The following is a 23,222-nucleotide window of genomic DNA, read 5'->3' as shown; positions in this document are numbered from 1 at the left end:
GTGGTGACCAGACCTGTACACAGTACTCCAGCTGTGGCCTAACTAGCGTTTTATATAGCTCCATCATAAGCTCCCTGCTCTTACATTCTATGCCTCGGCTAATAAAGGCAAGTATCCCATATGCCTTCCTAACCACCTTATCTACCTGTGCTGCTGCCTTCAGTGATCTATGGACAAGTACACCAAGGTCCCTCTGACCCTCTGTACTTTCTAGGGTCCTACCATCCATTATATGTTCCCTTGTCTTGTTAGTCCTCCCAAAATGCATCACCTCACACTTTTCAGGAATAAATTCCATTTGCCACTGCTCCGCCCATCTTACCAGCCCATCTATATCTCCCTGTAATCTAAGGATTTCCTCCTCACTATTTACAACACCACCAATTTTCGTGTCATCTGCGAACTTGCTGATCATACTTCCTATATTCATATTGTCCCAGGCTTTTATGGCTTTGTATGGGAGAAGCCGTTGTCCGTGATGTCGCGCTTGTGATCGCTGTCACTGTATCGAACACCACTACTAACACGTTGTGCACCACTGCATCACTACTACCCTGTTGTGTTCCACTGCCACCATATTGTGTTATTGGTTTTTAACACAAACATACCAAACACTATGAGGATGATTAAGTTAAACGAAGGATTCTTTATTATAGAATTACAGGAGAGCTCTTAAATCACGTTTTACCTGCTGACTAACACTGCTCCAACTACTGTATCACATGTTAGCTTGCATCACTTCCTATGATTTATACTAAACTATTTACATATTCAGTAGTATGTTGACGAGTATAAAAGCAGTTAAAGTAATATCACAGCAAGGCCGAACCAGTGTATTATAAAGGTTAACCATAACTTCCTTGTGTTTGTACTCTCTGCTTCTGTTTATAAAGTCCAGTATTCTTGTATGCCTTTTTAACCACCTGCTCAACTTGCCCTGCCACCTTCAACCATTTGTGCGCATATACCCCCCAGGTGTCTCTGTTCCTGCATCCCCTTTAGAATTGTACCCTGTATTTTGCTTTTCCTTGTTCTTCCTGCCGAAATGTATCACTTCACACTTCTCTGTATTAAATTTCATCTGCCACGTGTTGTCCCATTCCACCAGCCTATCTGTCATCTTGAAATCGATCACTATCTTCCGCACAGTTCACTACGCTCCAAGTTTTGTGTCATCTGCAAATTGTGAAATTGTGCCCTGTACACCCAGGTCCAAGTCGTTAATACATATCAAGAAAAGCATGGTCCTAGTACAACCCCTGGGGAACCCTACTGTATATCTTCCTCCAGGTTGAAAAATCATTCACAACCAATCTGTTTCCTGTCACTTAGCCAATTTTGTATCCATGTTGCCAGTATCCTTTTTTTTTTCCTGGGCTTCAACTTTGTTGCAAGCCTATGATGTGGCATCTCCATAACACTTCCCTCCTCTGTCCCTACTTCTCCCCCTCTGTTGCTGGAAACCTTATCTAAGGCTTTATTATCTTAATGTTTGATTACTCCAATTCTGTCCTTGTCAGTCTCCACTCTCCAGAAACTACAACTAAAGCAGAATGTTGTAGCCCATATCATCACTTCCATCTAGCCCATAGACCCCTCACAGCGGTCCCCACCTGGCTCCATGTGCTGTCGTGAATTAACTTTAAGATCCGCTTTCTTGCCTCAGATCCAGTCATGGTCTCACCCCATCCTACCTCTGCAATCTACTCTAATCTTCCAGTTAGCTTTCGCTCATTGACATTGGTCTACTCTTTGTTCCTCACCTTACTATCTGTAGCAAATCTTTCAGCCACTGTTTGTTCACCAAATGGAACTTTTTCGTAATACCTCTGCCTTCCATCCCTCGACTTGCCTTCAAAACATCCTTATCACATTATCTTTGTGTTATCTCCTCATCATTCTTTCTCCCTTTCCTTCTTTTGCTTAATGACTACTGTTTGCCCATCACTTTGGCACTTCTTCCTGAACAAGATACGCTTAGAAAATTGCCATAACTCTTTAACTGTATCTTGTATCTAATATTTCAAAAGTAGCTGGTCAGATTCTAATTACTGTAAATCTTCATGTACAGTTTGGAGCTTCATGTCAATGTGAAGCTGTATAAATACAAATGATCTGTTGCCAGCCTGTGCAAGGATGGGCACAGGTGGGGATAGACTATGAAGAGAAAAGGGGGTGGGGGGGGGCGGGGTTGGCGGGCAGTTGGAAATGAAGCACTCATTTCAAAGGACATGGGGCAAGCATGGATTTCTTTTAAGTGGGGGTTGATTAGTGACGTTTTGAAAGGGATATTGTACCAGAGGAGAGGGAACCATTTACATTGTCAGCTGGCAAGGGGGTCAGGAAGGGAAGTTAGGTGGTTAGCTGTTAAGTGGGAGTGGGGCAATGGAGCCGGAAGCGCCAAGTTGAGGGGGGATGGGTGGGGAGTTTTGGCTTGAGTAAGGAAAAAGGGGGGTGCGAGGGAGGCAACTGAATGAATGATCTTGATCTTACTGATAAAGAAGTCCACGAATTCCTCATTCTTGTTCTTGGAAGTGATTGTGGAGGGGTCGGGGAGGGGTTTTTTTGGAAAATAAGTATCTTTGTTCTCAATGGATGATTCTAGAGCAATGAGCAGTTCTGGCAGAGGTGAGTAAGGCCCAATAACACTTGGGAAAATAGGAGATAAGATATCTTGCTAAGAAACTTGTTGGGAGGTGCTAGAGAATGAGAATTTTAATGGAGAGGTGCAAAGGATGAAATAAGGGGAGGCACTGAAAAAAAAAGTTACCAGAGGAGTAAGGGGGGGAAACCAAGATGTGATTTGGTAATGAGGGCCACATCGCCATCACAGCAGCTCGTGCAGGACAGGTGGTGCAAGGAATAGCCAGACAGAGAGGCTTCAGTAAGTGGGTGAGGTGTGGCCACACATGAGCCAAGTGATAGTAAACTCCAAATGTTTTCTATTTTTAAAAGATTTATATGTCAGATAACTGTAACTTTGTTTTCATCCTTGATTAACCAAACCTTTTCAGATGTTAGTGACGTCATTGAAAGAAACAAGAAGCTTGGACTATTCAGGGCTTCCTCTGTTTCAAGCCGGTAAGATGTTCCTTATTTCCGTTCTTTTATTGGAAACAATTTGATAATTTATATGTATATTTAACCTGTAAATTCCATAAAACTGAGTACGTACTGGTACACCGTTTGAGATTTATACAGGAAACTTCTTTCAACAATATTGAAGCTACTGTAACATTTAAAGTCGAATTTTATAAAATATGTCAACAATAACAGGGAAGATCACTGAAGCAAATAGAGGTATTTCTGAGAAAACGGGATTAAAGAATGTGGTTGAAAAATAAAATTGAGATCAACCAAAATGGAGCAAAGTGGGAATACGTGTAAAAACAGGAAATGCTGGAAATACTCAGCAGCTGTGAAGAGAGAAGCAGGTCTGAGATAGGGTAGAGGGCGGGAGAGATTAAATGACATATCAGAAGTGCTGTAATGGAAGATTGCATAATCAAAACAGATACGTGGAGAAGGAGAAACTGGGAGAATGGAATGGAGTCTTTATAAGAGACAGGGTGTGAGAAAGTGTAGTCGAGGTAGCTGTGAATATTAGTAGACATTTCCAGAAATGGAGACAGAGAAGTCGAGGAAAGAAAGGGAAATGTCAGAGATGGACCATGTGAAGGTAAGAGAAGAGTGAAAATTGGAAGCAAAATTGAAGTTTTCCAGTTCCAAGCGAGAGCAGGAAATGGCATTGATACAGTCATCAATGTACCAGAAAAAGAGTTGGGGGAGGGGACCTGAGTAGGACTGGAACAAGAATGTTTGACATACCCCACAAAAAGACAGGCATAACCAAGACCCATGTGGGTACTGTTACGACCAAGTTGGGAGGAGTGCACTGTTTATTTTAGTCCCACTTCTCCACAGGTCACAACATATATTTAAATTTTGCCACTTCCGGATACAGTCAATCATATACTTTATTTTTCCCCCGAATAAAACACACCAACCAGGTTTCTTTAATAAACAACAAAATTATCAGTTTATTATAAATCAAGTCGTAACCAATAATGAAGTAAAACATACACACAAACTGAAATATTAAATCCCTATATTTATCCTAGCCCCTCACATACACACATACATACACACTGGTTAACCGGGAAAATAAAAGTGATTTTTGGTTCTAGCTGTTAACAAAGAAAACAGAAGGAAAAAAAACACTTAAGCTGAAAAGAAGGTATGGAAAGATGTCCTTTGTTTTGGTTTGGCGTCCCAAATGTGTATAGGCAGCCGTTACTAGGATCTTTGTAGAACAGTTCTTACCAGGTGATGTTGAAGATCAGTTTGGACAGGCTTTCCAAGAGATGTGACTACAGAGGCTCCAGATAGGTCTTCCAGCAGGAATGCAGCAACAAGGTTTCAGTTCCCACGCATTCGATATGCAAAGGTTTCTTCAAACATGCAGGGTTTCTTAAAATACGGGTGAAAACAGGAATCTGACACACTGGATGCAGGATTTGTTTTCAAGAGAGAGAGAGAGTTGAGCTGTTCTTCTTCTGGCAGGCAAGAAGCAACTGACTGTTGTAACAGTTCCAACTGAAACTTTTGGCTAAGATCAAGTGTAGTATCTGTTCTTATCAGTGCTTATTTGATTGAGAAGAGACCATGATCATTGCCTTTTGATCCTGGGGAAGCTTTGAGTAAAATGGCTATAACCAATTTTCGAGCTTCGGGCCAGGGAGTGCGCAACACCGTTCGGGTGGTCGTGAAGGACAAGGAAGGAGATGCACCGGTCGATCGCACCTTCTTCATCAAGAAAATTCTCTTCGATTGCTGCGGATTTCAAGCGACGGACGTCTTCTGCCTGCAGGATTTCCCCAGCAGTGGATACTTCGACGTGACGTTCCGGAACGTGGCGGGATGCATCAAGTTCCTGAAGGCGTTCAAGGAGAAAGGGGACCGGGCGCCACTGTCGATCCTCACAGCGGAGCCGCTCTTCACGCTTCCGTCACAACGGGACCGGGTGGTGACGATTCACCTCTACAACCCCCATGTTCCGGTGGTGGATGTACTCACCTTTCTCGCCAGGTACGTCGAGGTGGCCGGCAGCAGCACTGATGTCAAGGACCCCTTTGGGATCTGGACCAGCAAGCGGCAGGTCAAGGTGACCTTGAAGGTAGATCCCAGTGGAGCCATCATCCACCCTCCCTCCAGCTTCGCTATCGGGGGAAGTCGAGGCTTCTTGGTCTACGCTGGGCAGCCCAGAGTTTGCCGCACCTGTGGCAAATCTGGTCACATGGCAGCCAACTGCAGCACGGTTGTTTGCAAGAACTGCAAGGAGGAAGGCCATCAGACCAAGGACTGTAAGCAGACTAAGTGTTGCAACTTGTGCGGTGCGGCAGGCCATCTCTACAAGACCTGCCCCAAACGTTGCCTCAGCTATGCTCAGGCGGCAAGGTCCAAGGAAAGGCCGGGAGAAGGTTCGACGAAGGCGTCCGCTGTTCGAAAGGAGACCAGCAACCTTGTTTGCAGTGAGGAACTTCAACCTGAGAAGGAAGGGGAGGCGGCTGAAACCAACGACCCAGCACCTACCCAGCGCCTGGAAACCCCTCCTCCACAGACAGAATCAATGGAGGAGGAGGCAGCAGATGGACAAACAGGTCAGTGGCAAGTGGTCCAGAGGAAAACCACAAAGAAAAAACATCCCAAAGCCACCACCCAAACCAGTGGCAAGAGGAGGCTCTCTTCTGAATCAGACTGCAACAACTCCTCTTCACTGGACGGGGAAATGCTGGAACGACAGCCCCTTCAAAAGAGGCGGCAGAACTCCGAGATGGATGATAAAGCATCCCAGCCCCCGGGCACTGGAAGCTGTGATGGGCCCGGCGTGGCCCAACCCCAATTCCCCACACGTAACGACGTGGCCAACGCATCTCAGCTCCGGGACACCGGGAGCAAAGACACGTCTGGCGCACCTGAGCTCCGGGAGACCGGGAGCTGTGATGTTTTCGAGGAGGAACAGATGGAAGCAGCTGAGGACAACCCAATCCTCTCTGCCTACAAGACCCCCCCGATGTCACCCGAGCGGCACAAACCCTGCATGAAAATTCAGGAGGGGTTTCTGAGCCCAACCAACGTGAAACTGCTTGCGCATACGATGGGTATGCAGGAACATCCCGAAGGGGAAGGACTGGGACTAGCGAGGACAAATGGTATGGGAAGCAACAACTAGTTTTTAGCATAAAATGGGTATAAGAATTGCTTCCATTAATGTGCGTAGCATTAAATCGACTACGCGATGTGTTTCAACCTTGGATTACCTTGCCAAGGTCAAAGCTGACCTACTGTTTCTGCAGGAGTGTGGAATACCACACCTCAGCACCTACAGGCAGTGGTCGCGATGGTGGTCCCACGGGCCATCGATCTGGTCGGGGGGTAATGACTGCCGTTCCTCCGGCCTGGGTATTCTGCTGCGGGGAGGTAACTTCACCATCTCCGAAGTTAAGGAGGTGGTGGGCGGCCGCCTCCTCGTAGCAGACGTGATGTACAACAACGCTCCGCTCCGGTTGATCAACGTGTACGCCCCGGTACAACGCAGCGAGCGGCTGACCGTCTTCCAGCAGCTCCCACTGCTGCTGGCGACGTCCAGGCCGGTCATCCTAGGCGGTGACTTCAACTGCATCATCGATGCGGCTGGACGATCCGGCAGTGATGACAGCAAACTGGACGCTACGTCCAGATTCCTAATAGAAACAGTTAAGGATGCCAAACTGCACGACGTCTTCAGAAAACCTGCAGACGGAGCGCAGCGCAGATACACATGGTCAAGATCGGACGGGTCTGCCCGTTCCAGGATTGACTTCCTGTTTGTGTCCCGTGCTGTCACGGTCGGATCCACCGACGTCAAGCCGGTGTTCTTCTCCGACCACTGCCTCTTACTGGCCGACTGGCACTTACAGGACGACCAGCGGGTTGGCAGAGGGACGTGGAAGCTCAATGCGACACTGCTGACCCCAGAGAACGTTGAGGAACTCAAAAGGGATTACAATGGTTGGAGGACCGTGAAACCCCTCTTTGAGTCTCCAGTTCACTGGTGGGAAGCGAGTAAGGAGAACATCAAGAGGTTCTTCATCCACAAAGGTGTTCAGAAGGCGAGAGAGAGACAGAGGGAACTGTCCCGACTCCAGAAAATTATGCAAAATCTACTCCGGTTGCAGTCAATGGGGTCGAGGTCAAGGAGGACCTCCAAGAGGTGAAGAGCCAGCAGGCCTCGCTCTTTGCCAAGGAGGCCTCCAAGATCATCTTCCGGTCCAGAGTCCGCTCCATCGAGCAGGATGAGATGTGCTCGCGTTACTTCTTCCAAAAGGTACACAGAGAGAGCTCTGTTATCAGCAGCCTGAAGGAAGAAGATGGCTCGGTAACGTCTTCGCAGTCCGACATACTAAGGATCAGCAAATCCTTTTATGCTGGGTTGTATGACGCGAAGCCCACAGACAGCAGAGCCTCCCAGTCCTTCCTGTCATCTATCACAGAGGTCTTAGATGACAGCAGGAGGGAGGGACTGGACAAGCCGCTAACTCTGGACGAGCTGACAAAGGCCGTCGAGTCTTTCGAGGCGAGTAAAACTCCCGGGAGCGACGGCTTACCGGTCGAGTTGTACTCGGCCCTGTGGGACTGGGTCGGCCCGGACCTGCTGGAAGTATACGAGAGTATGCTCCTGGCCGGTAGCATGTCAGAATCCATGAGAAAAGGCATCATCACCCTCATTTACAAGCAGAAGGGGGAGAGGGCAGAAATCAGAAATTGGCGGCCCATCTCACTGCTTAATGTTGATTACAAGATTCTGTCCAAAGTCATAGCCAGTCGAGTCAAGTCTGCTCTGGAGCTGGTGATTCACCCCGATCAGACCTGTACTGTACCCGGCAGGAAGATCTCTGATAGCCTCGCGCTACTCAGGGATACGATCGCCTACGTACGGGACAGGAGGGTGGACACCTGCCTCATCAGCCTGGACCAGGAGAAGGCTTTTGACAGGATATCGCACACCTACATGATGGACGTGCTTTCCAAAATGGGGTTTGGGGAGGGAATCTGCAATTGGATCCAACTGCTCTACACAAACATCAGTAGCGCAGTCTCAATCAACGGGTGGAAATCGGAAAGTTTCCCGATCAAATCTGGAGTCAGACAGGGCTGTCCTCTGTCCCCGGTCTTGTTTGTTTGCTGTATTGAACCCTTTGCTGAGTCTATTAGGAAGGATGCGAGCATAAGAGGGGTGACAATCCCAGGCAGCGGAGGCACTCAGGTCAAAACCTCCCTGTACATGGATGACGTCGCCGTTTTCTGCTCGGATCCGCTGTCCGTGCGCAGACTGATGAGCATCTGCGACCAGTTCGAACTGGCCTCGGGAGCCAAAGTTAACCACGGCAAGAGCGAGGCCATGTTCTTTGGGAACTGGGCTGACCGATCCTTTGTCCCCTTCACCGTCAGGTCAGATTACCTGAAGGTGCTGGGGATATGGTTCGGAAGGGCCGGGGCGTGCACCAAAACATGGGAGGAGCGAGTAGCCAAGGTACGACAAAAGTTGGGCATGTGGGGGCAGCGATCTCTCTCCATTGTGGGTAAGAACCTGGTCATCAGGTGCGAGGCGCTCACGTTGTTGCTCTACGTGACGCAGGTCTGGCCCATACCCCACTCCTGCGCCGTGGCAGTCACCCGAGCCATTTTCCGCTTCGTCTGGGGATCTAAAATGGACCGGGTCCGGAGGGACACGATGTTCAAATCTCTGGACAAGGGCGGGAAAAATGTACCCAACGCGGCCCTCATCCTGATGACCACCTTCGTGTGCGGCTGCATCAAGCTGTGTGTAGATCCCCAATACGCAAACTCCAAGTGTCACTACGTGCTGAGGTTCTATCTGTCCCCGGTGTTGCGAAGGATGGGCCTGGTCACATTGCCGCGGAACGCTCCGTGCAGTTGGGCGGTGCCGTACCACCTATCCTTCGTGGAGCAGTTTCTGCGGGAAAACACCTTTGACCACCGGTCCATCAGGCAGTGGTCTGCATGGAATGTCCTCAAGGCCCTACGGGAAAAGGAAACGGTGGATCCTGTCGGATGGTTCCCCGAGCAGACCGTCAAAGTCATTTGGCGGAATGCCTCATCACCAGAACTTTCAAACAAGCACCAAGACGTAGCTTGGCTGGTGGTGAGAAGGGCCCTCCCCGTCAGATCCTTCATGCACACCCGAAGTCTCGCCCCCTCCGCACAGTGCCCCCGCGTTGGCAGTGGTGGGGAAGAGACGGCCGCCCACCTCCTCCTGGAATGTGCCTTTGCAAAGCAGGTGTGGAAAGAGATGCAGTGGTTTTTGTCAAGGTTCATCCCAAGCAGCTCTGTAACACAGGAGCCTGTGCTCTACGGGCTGTTCCCAGGGACGCACACCGAGACAAACATCAACTGCTGCTGGAGGACTATCAATTCGGTGATAGACGCCCTTTGGTCTGCCCGAAACTTGCTGGTCTTCCAGCGCAAAGAGTTGTCCACCACCGAATGTTGCAGACTGGCACATTCCAAGGTCCAGGACTACGTGCTGAGGGACGCACTAAAGCTTGGGGCAGCCGCAGCAAAGGCTCAATGGGGAAAGACCACAGTGTAAGGTTCCCCCACCAAGCTGGACTGAGGGGCTGGATCCATGGGAAACCCCTCGAACTGTATCGTTAATATTCTCAATTGCTGTAAATGTAAAACTGTAATTGACGTGACAATTGTGAAACGGAAGGGTTGGGAAGAAACTCATGACAGTATTGAAGGAAACTGATCTCCCTTGCAATGTTTGTATTTTTTGGTGCTGTTTGGAAACTGGCAATGTAATTTTTACAGATTTTTATGAATAAAGTATATTTTGGAAATAAAAAAAAATAGGATGAATGACCAATTGGGCAATAGCTCAGAACTCCATTCCATATCAGTCAGAAGAGGCCAAGAGAAAATTGGAGGGGATAAAAGTGTGAAATTCTGCTAAGAAATGGAACAGTAACTGCTATAAGACAAAGATTCTAATCCCAGGTGACCCAAAACCTTGAGTAAAGGGACATTATTTTGATGCACTTCCTGTATCAATGGTTAAACATTTTCTTTTGTGTATACACAAGAAAAAATAGCTGATTACAATGTTTTAATCAGTTAAACAGGTTTTAATATCTGTGATAGCTTTAAGACAATAGAGTTAGTAATCTGGGAGATAAATGCTTGACAGAGATAGAGTAATATCTTTAATCTTCTTTTACAGGCTTTATATCTGTAATATAAAGGATTTAATATTCTAAACCTATTTTAATTTTTATGCATTTCAGCTCCTTTCTTAGTGAAAATTAAACAATGGAAATATCATTTTAAGGAACTTCATTGCTTCATTAATTTAATCAGAAATTCCTTTTCAAAAAGCGATCCAGTCCACACAGTTTTCCCTGATGAAATGATCTGTCTAGTCTAGTATCAGTCAGATTAGTATCACTTAAAGCTGTGCCGATTAATATAGATAGAGTGCAGGATTTCTAGATAATCTACTGTGGATTATTCTTCAATAAACCTGCAATAACAGCGTCACAATCATCGATCTGCTTGCATGAACGGCAATACGGAATAACAACGCACTGAATATTGATGTCTGTTCCAAGAACCGTGGCGTAAAAAAAAAATAACGAGTGATAGAAAAAAGGTTCCTTGCCACGTAACAAATATCTATATCTTTAAATGAATTGACACTAGAGAGTGATTTCAAGGCCACTATCTCAGCCTCAGTTTTGGAGAGGAGCTATTAGCTATAAAGTACATTTTTTGATTTTGATTGTCTTCTAATTCAACTTGGATGTTCTACAGAATTGATTAATTGGTTTGATATTTACTTCAGTATATGATCAGATTGCTGTTGAGTTAACACACTGGTGTTAATAGTAGGTTCATTATGTTAAGATAAATAGTTGAAGGGCATTGTTTAATTGAGGACTTAGAGGGGATATAAAGAGAGCCTGCTGGGACACAAGGTGTGGGTTTGCAGGAGGTAGAGATATGTAATGGTGCACTCTGTGAATAAACCAACTATCAAAAAAATGAATCTAGACACAGATCCTTATTCACCATTTGGCTTGGACTCATTTAACAACTAAATCGGACCTTTAGGTTTATTGTAGTCTGCATTGTTATCAAAACAGAACACTGAAATATATTTTAAATATTTAGTTAGCCAGATGTCACTGTATTGACATGAGCATTTTTAAAAGTCAGAATATTTGAAGTAAGAGTGGAGGTCAGAGGAAACTTAGAGTAGTGGACTCCCAGAAAAACAATTGAGATTAAAACAATCAACTTGTTTAAAAAGGAGCAGGGTAAGCTTTTGGTTGGGAATGGAAATTAGGGGTTTTAGGCAGAGGTATTGAATAAAATACACGTGACACAATGGTCCTGTGTCACCACATTCGGTTGTGGGCAATATTTTCCATGTAGGACTGAAGGCTAGGGTTGAATAGTGAAGACTTGAAGTTGGATCAATAATCTGGATTTTGTTTGATACATCTGGGGAATGAAGATATTAATGTAAAACTACTTCTCAGGAGATTAAATAGATGGGTTAGAGACCATAATGGGGCAGTTTGGACATGGTGCAACAAATGGGCTTGATTGACTGATTCATTTTCTTTCTAAGACAGATGTATTTCTCTGTGCAAGATGCTGAATGCTTTTTAATAGCTTACTGCTTCTGAGTAAGCTATTTAATTACCTATATCATTAAAATTATTTTTTCTGCCCTCCTCCCCCCCCCCCCCCCCCCACCCCCCCAGCAAAAATACTATTTGGCCTCATTGTATTGACACATTAAAACATATATTAAATGTATCTTAGACTGCTTATGAATGAAAATGGTGTGAACTGGTTTTATTTTGTACCAACGCTAAGAAGCTGTTGTGTAAATCCAGAGTCAGATCCATACACGAAAAACAAAGCGGAGTGAGATTTCCTCGTTCAAGATGTTGCTGTTCTTTCCTTCCAGATTCGGATCTGACCCAGACTCTAGATTTATACAGTGGCCAGAATTTTACTCCCCCAAATGAGTGGGCTGGTGGTGGGGGGGGGTGGCGTAAAATTTTACACGGGGTGGCGGCAGCAAGAAACGGCATGCCTGCCCCAGGCCAATCAAGGCCCTTAAGTGGCCAATTAACTGGCACTTAAGGGCCTCTGCCTGAAACCAGGCAGCCTTTTTGCGGGCTGGTGGCGGGGCCCTCCTGATCAGGTACCCTGTGCCCCACAGAGGGCCGCCCCCAAAGCCACAACTGCCCCGACGCACAACACTCCCCTCACCCCCCTAATCAACACCCACCTTGCCTCGCGGTGGCCCGACCAATTGTCCCCGACGAGGCCCTAAATACTTACCTTAGTTCCGGTGCCATCCTTCGTCTTGCTTGTGATGGCTGGGTGTAGTCCCAGCCGTGGCCACCACTCCCAATGGCGCTGCTGGGACTAAGAGCTGTCGACCCGCTGATTGGTTGGCAGCTCCATTAGTTGGGACTTCCTGCCTCAAGGAGGTGGAAGTCCCTCCCAAGACCAATTAACGGCCTGGGAAGCGAAAAATCCCGGTCTAGCTCCCCAGGCCTGTCGACGGCAGGCTCGCCACCGACTGTTTGGCCAGTGAACTGGGCCTCCCGCCCAACGAAAAATTCTGGCCAGTAACTTTTTAGTGTTGCTGCGAATACTATAGTTGTAGTCTAAAGGCAGTCTAAGTGTCCCAAATGTTAAAGCACATTACTGACTGCGCTGCTGCCCACAAAAATGCAACATTTTGCAGATGAGTGAGGTTGGTAATAAATAACCAGTGATTATTAACACCCAGTACACAGAATTATGTCTTGTGGAAGCACTATTTCCCAACAATTTTCTTTTCTCGGTATGAGGTTGAAATGTATTATTCACCAGTGCCAAATATTTAAATATTCTAACACGCTCATGTAACCTTAAACATCAGAAATCAATGTCAGGGAAAAAGCTGTTTAAAAAATAAAAGAACGAATCAGCATGTTGCAAAGTAATTATATGTTTACTTTTCCAATTTATCTAAATGTGCATAATCAACAATTTCATTTTAGATCATTTCACTCAGAAATCATTTGCAAGAATTTTTCTTATTTTGTTTCACATTAATTTGTGCATCCTACCACAAGATCACTGTTTAACCAACAAGGCAACGAGATAAACATCATCTTTAAAAAAAATTAATTTTTCAACTTCATTTTTAGAAAGTGTTAACAGTATCATGCATGTTACCTAGAACAGTAGAGAGTTGCTCTAATGGGACTGCAGGACATATGTGTATCTTGGTGTCTCAATGATGGGAGTCACGGCACAGTTATTTCACATTGCTCAGGCTACCTGTAACTGCTGTAGAAGTCATTGTCTTGACATTGTAAAGGATAAAAATTGTTTTAAGTACAAATTGTAATGTGTACCTGGATATGGGTTTTTTTTTTATTAATGTTTTAGCTACAGCAAAGTGAGAACAATGTTCTAACCATTGACTTACTAGTTATAGCATTTAACTTGAAAAGTAAATAGTTTAATTTAATGCTGTTAAACTCACCTCCCCCAATTGCTTGGTGAGTAAAGGGACTGGCCAGTGTAGTATTGAGAAATCAGACTAGGAATATCCCGGGTCTGTGCTGTGCTAGCTGACCTTGGCTGATGCTGTATTATTGGTGTCTGGGTGAAGCCATTTATGAAGTAGATTGCCTAGCTGGTCATGCCTTCAAATGAATCAAAATTAATTAATCAATTATGGGATGCAACACAGCCAACTCCTGTTCTCTCCTAATTTCCTGGCAATTGCAGGTGCCAACAGGATAGTGGTCAAGAGTGAGAGCCCTGGCAAATTTCTCCCCTCCTTGGCTCATGGGTGCAGAGGGCAATTGTAGTGCCCTAACAGCTGCCTTGGCTGAAAGTGGTTAACTTAGTATGAACCACAAACCTGGGATCATCTTGGTTGTGTGACTCAGTTCCACACTGGACAGTGTACCAACCAACAACTTGTATACCCTGGAGCACTCAGTTTGCGAGTCTCAGAAACAAATTTTCTCTCAGAATCTCTCTTCTCTCTCTCACTCTCTCTCCCCTTTCCTCCTTGCAATCATTTTCTTTATCTTGTGCCTTCACAGCCAACATAAGCTCCCTGTACCATTCCACCACAATATATTTGAAATCCACGATTTCAAACAACGCAGTGGAGGGCAAAACTAGCTATGCAAGCATGGTAGTGATCCAACTTGCCATTCAGCAAGTATATTTCTCGTTGGGTAGATCACAGAATAAGACAAACAACGGAAGTCAGGAGATGCCTGTTCTTATAAATGAAGAACAGGCAACCAACTATGATGAGTAAGCAGTTCTTTTAAAAAAAAAAGGTTTTAAGCATTCTAACAAATCATTTTAGACACAATGAGCACCTTCATTGATTTAAACAGATTATAGAATAATGAACAAAGGGTTTTTGGGAATGATACATATAAGTCATAAAAGACTAATTTGTGGGTGCAGAAAGCAATAAAAGTACTATTCCAAAACTTAAACTTAATCATAAATATAAAGCCTAGGAAAGCTACTAGAATTCTACAGAAATTTGGTCTGATTGTGTTTTCAATACTGTGCTCAATTTTAGGAACTCCACCTTGTGAAAGATATACAGGACTTGAGGGAGTCCCAACAATGATGTACTAGGATGATATCTTGCGATGAAAGCACTTAGCTGTTATGAGAAATAGGTAAACTTGGGCTATATTCTTCAGATATGAGGCATTTAAGAGCTAATCCGATTGTGGTAAAGGGATTTAATAACGTAAACACCCTTTCCTCTAGTAGGGGGATCTAGAACAAGGGGAATAATATTTAAATTGGAACCAAGTCAGTTAGAGGTGAAACCACAAAGATTTCCTTTATTCAAAGGATGTGAGAATGTAGAATGCACTATCCCAGGAGGCCATAAATGCAGAATCAAATGTGATGCTTAAAAAGGAAATGGATACTTATTTAGAAAGTAAAGCTATTAAGGGATTGAAAAAGGCAGGCAAATGCAATTAAAAAGATAAAGAACTGCCTCTGCTGATGAAGTGGCAGAGCACACTAGATGGGCCAAATTACTTGTTCCTGCTTTATAAATTGATGCACTTAATTGTTTTTGGCCCTGATGTTTATGTGATAAACAATTGTGAAGAGCATATGGATTTCTTTATCTATATCTATATCCATGCAGACTATATTTCCCTTAAGGACCCCCATCCATCCCCTGCCAGCTCCTAACCTCCTCCTACCCACTCTTGCCTTAAAAAATGTCTCTATGCTTGTTTCCCCCCATCAATCGCCCATGCCTGCTCCTCGCACATTGTTTCCATGAGACCTACTTCTTGCCCTTTTCTATCTCCCACCACTCAATTCCTGCACCTAAATCCCCATCCTGCCTCCATGCTCATGACATTGTTAAAAGACTCTCTTTTTTCAGGCATTGCCTCTATCTCTTTCAAAGCTGCCATCATCAGTCCTCTCCTCAAAAGTTCAGCCTCAGCCATTCTCTTCTTTCCTACTACCGCCCCATCTCTAACTTCACTTTCCTCGAACAATTTGCCTTCACCCAGCTCCATGTCCATCTCTTGCAAAGCTCAGTATTTCAACCCCTCCAGTCTGACTTCTGTTAAAGTCACAAATGATATCTCTTGACTATGATGGTGGTGCATTTTTCCACCTTTTCATCCTTCCACTTCTACTTATCCAAACACAGCCAGTGTAGTTTCATATTAATTTCTCCTCCTACCCTCACACTGTCACTTCTGGAGTCACCCCAGTGATCTATCCTTGCCCTCCCCTCTCTCATCTATATGATGCCTCTTGGTGTCATCCATAGGCATGGAATTAGTTTCTATATATATGATGACAATAAGAAGCTCTATCTCTCCATCACCTCCCTCAATCCCACTACCTGCCTGAACCCCACAACCGTCTGTACGCTGTCAGCCTGTCTGTCCAACGTTAAGACATAGAAGAGTCAAAACCTCCTCCAATTGTGCATCATAAAGATCAAAACTATCATCTTCAATTCTCTTGTCATTAACTCTATTCTCTTCCCAGGCCACTTGCTCAGCTCGTACTAAACCTCTCTGTGTTCAGTTAAACGTCAAACTTTGTATTCTATCAATCAGCGAAACTTCTTATTTCCATCTCCCCAACTGTTTATCTCTAACCCTAAGTTAGCCCCACTGCAAATTTCCAGCCATGTAAGGGCATCCTTTCCATGCCCTTTTGTCTCCTGATTCTGGCCATTTGTGGATTCCCCCACTCCCCACTCTCTTCATCCCAATTTTGCTGGTGGAACTTTCAGCTGTCTTGGTCCCACTCTCTAGAACTCCCGCATTACACCCCTTCACTTCGCTGCTTCACTCTACTCTTAGATCTCAAAATCAATTTTTTCAACCAATGTTATCATTCATCCCTCCTAATTTCTTCCTCCACAACTTGGTGTCCACTTCTCTTGCCATTTCCATTGGGATGTTTGTACATTAACGGAGCTAGTTATTGGTGATTTATGTTGTACTGCTAATATACTTCTGGATAAGTTAATTTGCAACTTAGCGTTTTTCCCACTCTCTGTTAAAGAGGTCCTCACGATCAGTAGCTAGCATTTACAATAATACTGAAGCTTATTCCTTAATTAATGACTGACTCCATTGAGTAAACAACAACTTGCAGTTATGCAGTGGCTTTAACTTAATAAAAAGTCCCAAGGCACTTCACAAGATCATTATGGAACAAAATTTGATACTGAGCCACAAAGGAGATATTAGGCCAGATGACAAAAAGCTTGGTCAAAGAGGTAGTTTTAAGGAGCATCTTAAAGATGAGAAGAGAGGTGGAGAGATATAGGGAGGGAATTCCAGAGCTTGGGGTCTAGGCAGCTGGAGGCACAACTGCCAATGATGGTGATTAAAATCAGGAATGCGGAAGAGGCTGGAGATTAGAGGTAGGGAAGGGCAAGGCCATGGAGGGATTTGAAATAAAGAGTGGGAATTTTTAAATCGAGGCATTGCTTGACAGCCAATGTAGATTAGCGAGCACAGAGGAGATGGGTGAGCAGGACTTTGTGCGAGTTAGGACATGGGCAGCAGAATTTTGGATGACCTCAAGTTTTGTGGGGGGGTGTTGGTAGAAGGTGAGAGACAAGTCAGGAGAGCTTTGGAATAATCAAGTTTAGAGGTAACAAAGGCATGGATGAGGGTTTCAGCTGCAGATACACTGAGGAAAGGTTGAATTGGTTGATGTTATGGAGGTGCAAATAGGCGATCTTAGTGATGGTGTAGATGTATGGTAGGAAGCTCATCTTGGGGTCAAATATATCACCAAGGTTGCGAAGAGTCTGGTTCAGCCACAGTCAGTTGCTAAGGAGTGGGATGGGGTCAGTGGCTGGAGACCAAATCTATGACGGGGACCGAAGATAATGGCTTCTGTCTTCCTAATTTTTAATTGAAGGAAGTTTCTTTTCATCCAATAAGGAATGTCGGATAAGCGGACAGTTTTGAGACAGAGGAGGAGTCAAGAGAGTTGGAGGTGAGGTAGAGCTCGGTATTGTCAGTATACATGTATAAATTGATGTCATGAATTCCAGTGATGTTACCGAAGGGCAGCATGTAGATGTGAAAAAGCAGGGGGGTGAGGATAGAATCTTTGGAGACACCAAACATAATGGTGTGGGAGGAAGAGGAGAAACCATCGCAGATGATTCTCTGGCTATGACAGGATAGATAATGAAACCAGGCAAGTGCAATCCCACCCAGCTGGATGACGAAGGACAGGAATGTCATGATCAACCATGTCAAAGGCTGCAGACAGGCCGAGAAGGAATAGTTTGACTTTGTCACAGTCAACTAGGTTGTCATTTCAGTACAATGACTGGGACGGAAACCTGATTGGAGGATTCAAACGCGGTGTTCTGAGAAAGATGGGCATGAATTTGGGAGGCGACAGAAGACTTTGGAGCAGAAAAGGAGGTTCGCGATGGGGCAGTAGTTTGCAAGGGCAGAGCAGATAAATGGTTAATTTTTGAGGAGGGGATAATGACGGCGAGAGAACTGTTAATGATGTCAGTTAACACAGGAGCCAAGAAGAGAAGTAGAGTGGTCAACAGTTTAGTGGAGTGGAGTCCAATGAGCAAACGGTGGATCACATCAACAAGATGAGCTTGGAGAGGGCATGATGAGAGATAGGAGAGAAACTAGAGAAAGATGCGAATTCAGGGTTAGGGCAAGGTGGAACCTTACAGGATGTTTGTCCCAGTGGGTTAAGGGAAAGAGGGAAGCAACAGATTTAATGGATGGTCTTGATCTATGTAACAATAAAAATCCATGAGATCATCACATTTATTGTTGGAGGTGAGGGTGGTTAATGGTGAAGAGAAGTCATAGAGTAATTACGGCACAGAAGGAGGCCATCCAGCCCATCAAGTCCATGCCAGCTGTCTGTAGAGCAATTCAGTCAGTCCCATTCCCCGCTCTATCCCCATAGCATTGCAAGTTTATTTCCCTCAAGTACCCATCCATTTTCCTTTTGAAATCATTGATCATCTCTGTTTCCACCACCCTCGTAGGCATTTGCTGCATAAAAAAGTACTTCCACACACCCCTCTTGCATCTCTTTCCCAAAATCTTAAATCTGTATCCCCATATCCTGTACCATCAGCTAATGGAACAGCTTTTATTTGTCTACCTTATCTAAGCCTGTCATAATCTTGTACACCTCTATCAAATCTCCCTTCAATCTCTTTTGCTCCAAGGAGAACAGCACCAGCTTCTCCAACCTAACCTTGTCACTAAAATCCCTCATCCCTGGAATCATTCTGATAAATATCCTCTGCGCCCTCTAAAGGAACCTCACATCCTTCCTAAAGTGTGGTGACCAGAACTGGATGCAATACCCTAGTTGTGGCCAAACCAGAGTTTTATAAAGGTTCGGCATAACTTCCCTCCTTTTGAACTCAATACCTCTATTTATGAAGCCCAAGATCCCATTTGCTTTGCTAATTTGCTGGCCCTTGGGGGACACCACTGTCTACCATCCTCCATTCTGAAAAGCAACATTTATCCAAGCTGACATTGACCCTCCTATTCCCTGGACCTCAATTTTGTTAACCAGCCTTTTATGTGGTATTATGTCAAACACTATCTTCAAATCTATATAGACAACATCCATTGCATTTCTTTCATCAAACCTCTCTATTACTTCATCAAAAAATTCAATCAGATTAGTCAAGCATGACCTTTTACAAATCCTTGCCTGCTCTCCTTAATTAACTCAAACCTCTCCAAGTGCCTGTTGATTTTTTTCCCTCTGATTATTGTTTATAAAATCTTACCCACTGCTGATATTAAGCTCATGGCCTGTTGTTACTAGGGCTGTCCTTACACCCCTTCTTCAATAAGGGTATCACGTTTGCTATTCTCCAATCATCTGGCACCTGCCCCTCTTCCTGTCTTCTGTAGATACAGGAGAGGTGCCAGAGGATTGGAGAATGGCAAACCGGGTGTTATCTTTGCCTTCCTGGATGATTTTTGAGTAATGGGCAGTTTTAGTGATATAGAGCATAAGCCTGTTATTGCTGGTATTCTATCTCGATCTGGCGATGAACGCTTAAACTAGTTCACCAGAGATTTTCAAGTCTGTGCCCTTGCACTTAAGGGAGCAAAGATGAGGGGAACTACTCGGGTGGTAAAGATTAATAGTTCTTGTGGGAACAAGGCCATCAACGATGGTGGCGAGGGTGTGATTTAGAAAAGTTATTACTACTGCGAGGTCAGGATGAATTACAGGCCAAAAGCTAGATAGTTGTAAATTTGAGAGTGCAGAGATAAGTGACTTGGGGGAGTTTTCTTTTCCAGGCTTGGGAGTGGGGAGGGGAATGTGGGTAGAGAGTGATACAGGAAATGTTTCGAGATTGCCTCATCAGTTTATCTGAAACAGTGAGGTTACCAACTCAATTCACTGAAAGTGCTACTTCACATTAAGACTGATCATCGATATGCTTGCGTCTAAACTAACAAAGTTGCTCTGAACGCATGCGCTGTTTGATTGTGCAACTTCGAAACACAATGAAAATGTTTAGGTGTAAATGACAGAGTGGCAGAAGCAGTATATAATAAGAAATATTCTTTTCTGTTCGAAAAGACTATTGGTAAAAACATGACATCACCTAAGTCTTCAACATCAGCTCAATGTTTAGCCACAAACTATGCATGAATAGACATTTGCCTTTGTGGTTTTATATTTTAAAAAATCCCCCTTTAGGACTGCATCAAATTGCTTGTTTGAAAGTCAGTTGTAATTTGGGTTCCTTACAGAGTTGTCTTAACCCCTAGCATAAGTTAGAATTTTATGGCTGCTTCGTTTAAAACTGGGGAAATGAGGGAAGTGGGGGCAAGGGAACCAATTCATCTCCTAGACCATCTGTGTATAATTGCTGTAGTTATGCTTGCCTTTAAAAAGTGCTATGTAAGCTGTGTCCCCAAACTAGGTAATGAGTCACATTCCCAAATGTATGAGTTGCACCCAAAACTCAAGTTCTTAGATGATAAAAACCTGACCAAGGGGATAACTTGTGCCTTAAATTCACAGTGCATGGTGCTCAGTTTGGTACATGGGTGCAACTACTGTGTTTTGCTTTATGTCTTGTGATTTAAATTATTGGAGGGGATATTGAGCCAAACAATGTGAGAAACAAAAGCACCCAGATTAATGACTGGTGTTAATTCAGCACCTTTACAACAGCTTAACAACTTAATTTAAAAAAGAGAATCCTGAACTAAGGCCTGATTTTTAATTGGAGCTTCAAACAAGAGTGCATCAAGGCAACTGCTGTTGGCCAATATCCATCCATCTTTATTTCATTTATTACGTTCCAGTAAAAAGAAGCCATGAAATAATGGAATGATACCCAATTTACTATCAGTTCAGTTATTTTAAAATGAATAGGTTAGGGAATTCTCTGTGTTTAGTGGGTAATTGCATTATTCAACATGGTACAGAGGCATGCAGATCAATAAAGGTTCCATTTTCTGTTCCTGATCTGGGACAACAGTTGGGATGCTAGCTACCTTACGACGTAACGACTGCTAGAAGTGAGTGAATTACTGGGACGGTAGTTACAGAATTGTAGCTAGGACAAGTTAATGCCTTCAGGAGAAAATTGGGGTAGAAAGGAAGAGATGAATGGTTGGCCCAGACAACCTGATATTCAAGCAGAAAATTAAGCCTTTAGATTCACAAATAGAACAAACTCCCTTTTTAAGATCTAAATCTACATATTCTTTAGTGAATGAGTTCTCAATGTTTGTATATGCTTTGTTCTTCATTAATAAAACATTGTTAAAAGTATGTTGAGATATTCAATTTGTTGGACTTAGCAAATTCTTAAATGAAAGACATTCTTGTTAAATTATGAAACAAATGGTTATAATTATATACCATCATCCAGCTTGTTGAACATGTAGTCCTATCGGTTCAGGGAACTTTAGCTTGGAGTCACTTGAAATAATAACTGTCTAAAAGAAACTTGAGATTCAACCTGGCAGCTTCAGAAACAAGTCCTGGGGCTCAGTTCTAGTCAATGTGCATCCGTTGGGTTTGTTAAGGAAAAAAAATTGCATGTGTGTTACACAAGCAGTTCTAATTTTGTGCATTGGAATGAATTGTACGCACTTTTATGCTTCATTTATATAGCAGCTACCGATTCGTATGCATTGAGCTGCTCTCCTGGTGGTCAAAATTGAAATATTGAGAGAGTGCAGGCAGCAAGGATACCTGACGCCTTTTTAAACCTGCTTTGACAACACACTGGAGTGGCATTGCATACGGTGTTGAATTTAAGCAGTGTAAGTCTGTACCCCTTGAGGGCATCTCACTTTGCTTCTCTCAGACTCAAGTCAGGCCCTGACTCCAAATGTATACTGCAACTTTAGTGTTCTGTGATGTGACTTCCACTCAGCAGGAATGCTAAAGTTGAGTGTAGAGCTTTTAGTCAGAATTCTGGTAGCTACATTCACTCCATTAGAATGAAGGCCAAATAAACAGTAACTTGACAGGCTAACTTCAAGCTTGTTTTTGAACTCATTAACAAAATAGTGAAAGCCACTTGTTTGGAATTTTATATCCACCTGTCCATCTCCTGTTGTATTGCAAATGGGGAGTCAAAGCCAAATGTAGTCTACAAGTGAAGCAGGGTTAGAGAGTGAGGGTCATTGGTTCAGGCACACAGATTTAATTCAGTCTCCATTTTAAAGTTATACATTCCGTCCTCATTTTTTAATACAATTTACACTGATTTTATATTACTTTATAACTAAGTAACAACAAGCACAACACTTTGGAAAGCAGAGAAATAAAGTTTGTTAGAGCACAGAAGTTTCTCTGCAGCACAGGCTGAGGGATTGGGGATGCAAAACTGAGATACTACAGTGCCACCACTGGCTGTAAGGGCATGACAAGTTTACATAGGCAATTTCTATTATAAATGTCAGCACTGGACTTTATAATGGAAAATGTTGTCACAAAAGTATGAGGTTTTGTTAACATGAGACTTTTAATATATTACAAGTCAATTTTCTTTGATCCTGAAAAACTTTGGAGAGAGGAGGGGAGGGAGTTAATTCATCCTTCTGGAAATATTGGCCAATATTGGAACAAATTGGCTTCCCATTGTCCATCCCACTCAATTTTCATTTCCATTGACTTCAATCAAAAGGAAAATTGAATGGGCAGTATAACAGGCAGCTAATCCAGTATCGTCCATTTTACACCACCACCTAAGGCTAAAACTACCCACCAGGGATTGATGACCAAGTGAAGGCTTCGGTGAAATTGGGCTAGACATCGGGGAATAATTAGGCCAAGGTGCTCAGACTTAATTCAGTTCCCATTTTAAAGATACAGATTAAGTATTTTTATATTTCCATTATCCATTCCTATGTAAGAACTAAGTTAGACTTGTCACTCTTCCAATGGTTAGGAATTTCTTTGGAGCTGCTCCCAGTCCAACAGCATAACTTCTCCAGCCGTACAGCAGAAACACTGGTTACATGTGCTAAATGGACCTATCACTGCACTTAGCGGCGGAATGGGATCAGGTCCAAGGAAATTCCTGACTCTTGAAAACA

General features: G+C 43.9%; 1 protein-coding gene across 3 annotated transcripts in view; it reads left to right on the top strand.

The window, feature by feature from the left end:
* Window positions 1-23,222, top strand: part of camkmt (calmodulin-lysine N-methyltransferase) — a 438,953-nt gene that overhangs the window by 373,101 nt on the left and 42,630 nt on the right. For all 3 annotated transcript variants that reach the window (XM_068045208.1, XM_068045207.1, XM_068045206.1), the window contains exon 7: window positions 3,015-3,081. In XM_068045208.1, the coding sequence (XP_067901309.1) occupies window positions 3,015-3,081 (67 nt within the window). The remainder of the gene's footprint in view (window positions 1-3,014; window positions 3,082-23,222) is intronic.

Source organism: Heterodontus francisci, chromosome 13 (assembly GCF_036365525.1).
Source record: "Heterodontus francisci isolate sHetFra1 chromosome 13, sHetFra1.hap1, whole genome shotgun sequence".
Lineage (NCBI taxonomy): Eukaryota > Metazoa > Chordata > Chondrichthyes > Heterodontiformes > Heterodontidae > Heterodontus > Heterodontus francisci.
Note: the sequence above shows the minus strand (reverse complement) of the source record. Positions and strands in the feature narration are given on the sequence as shown.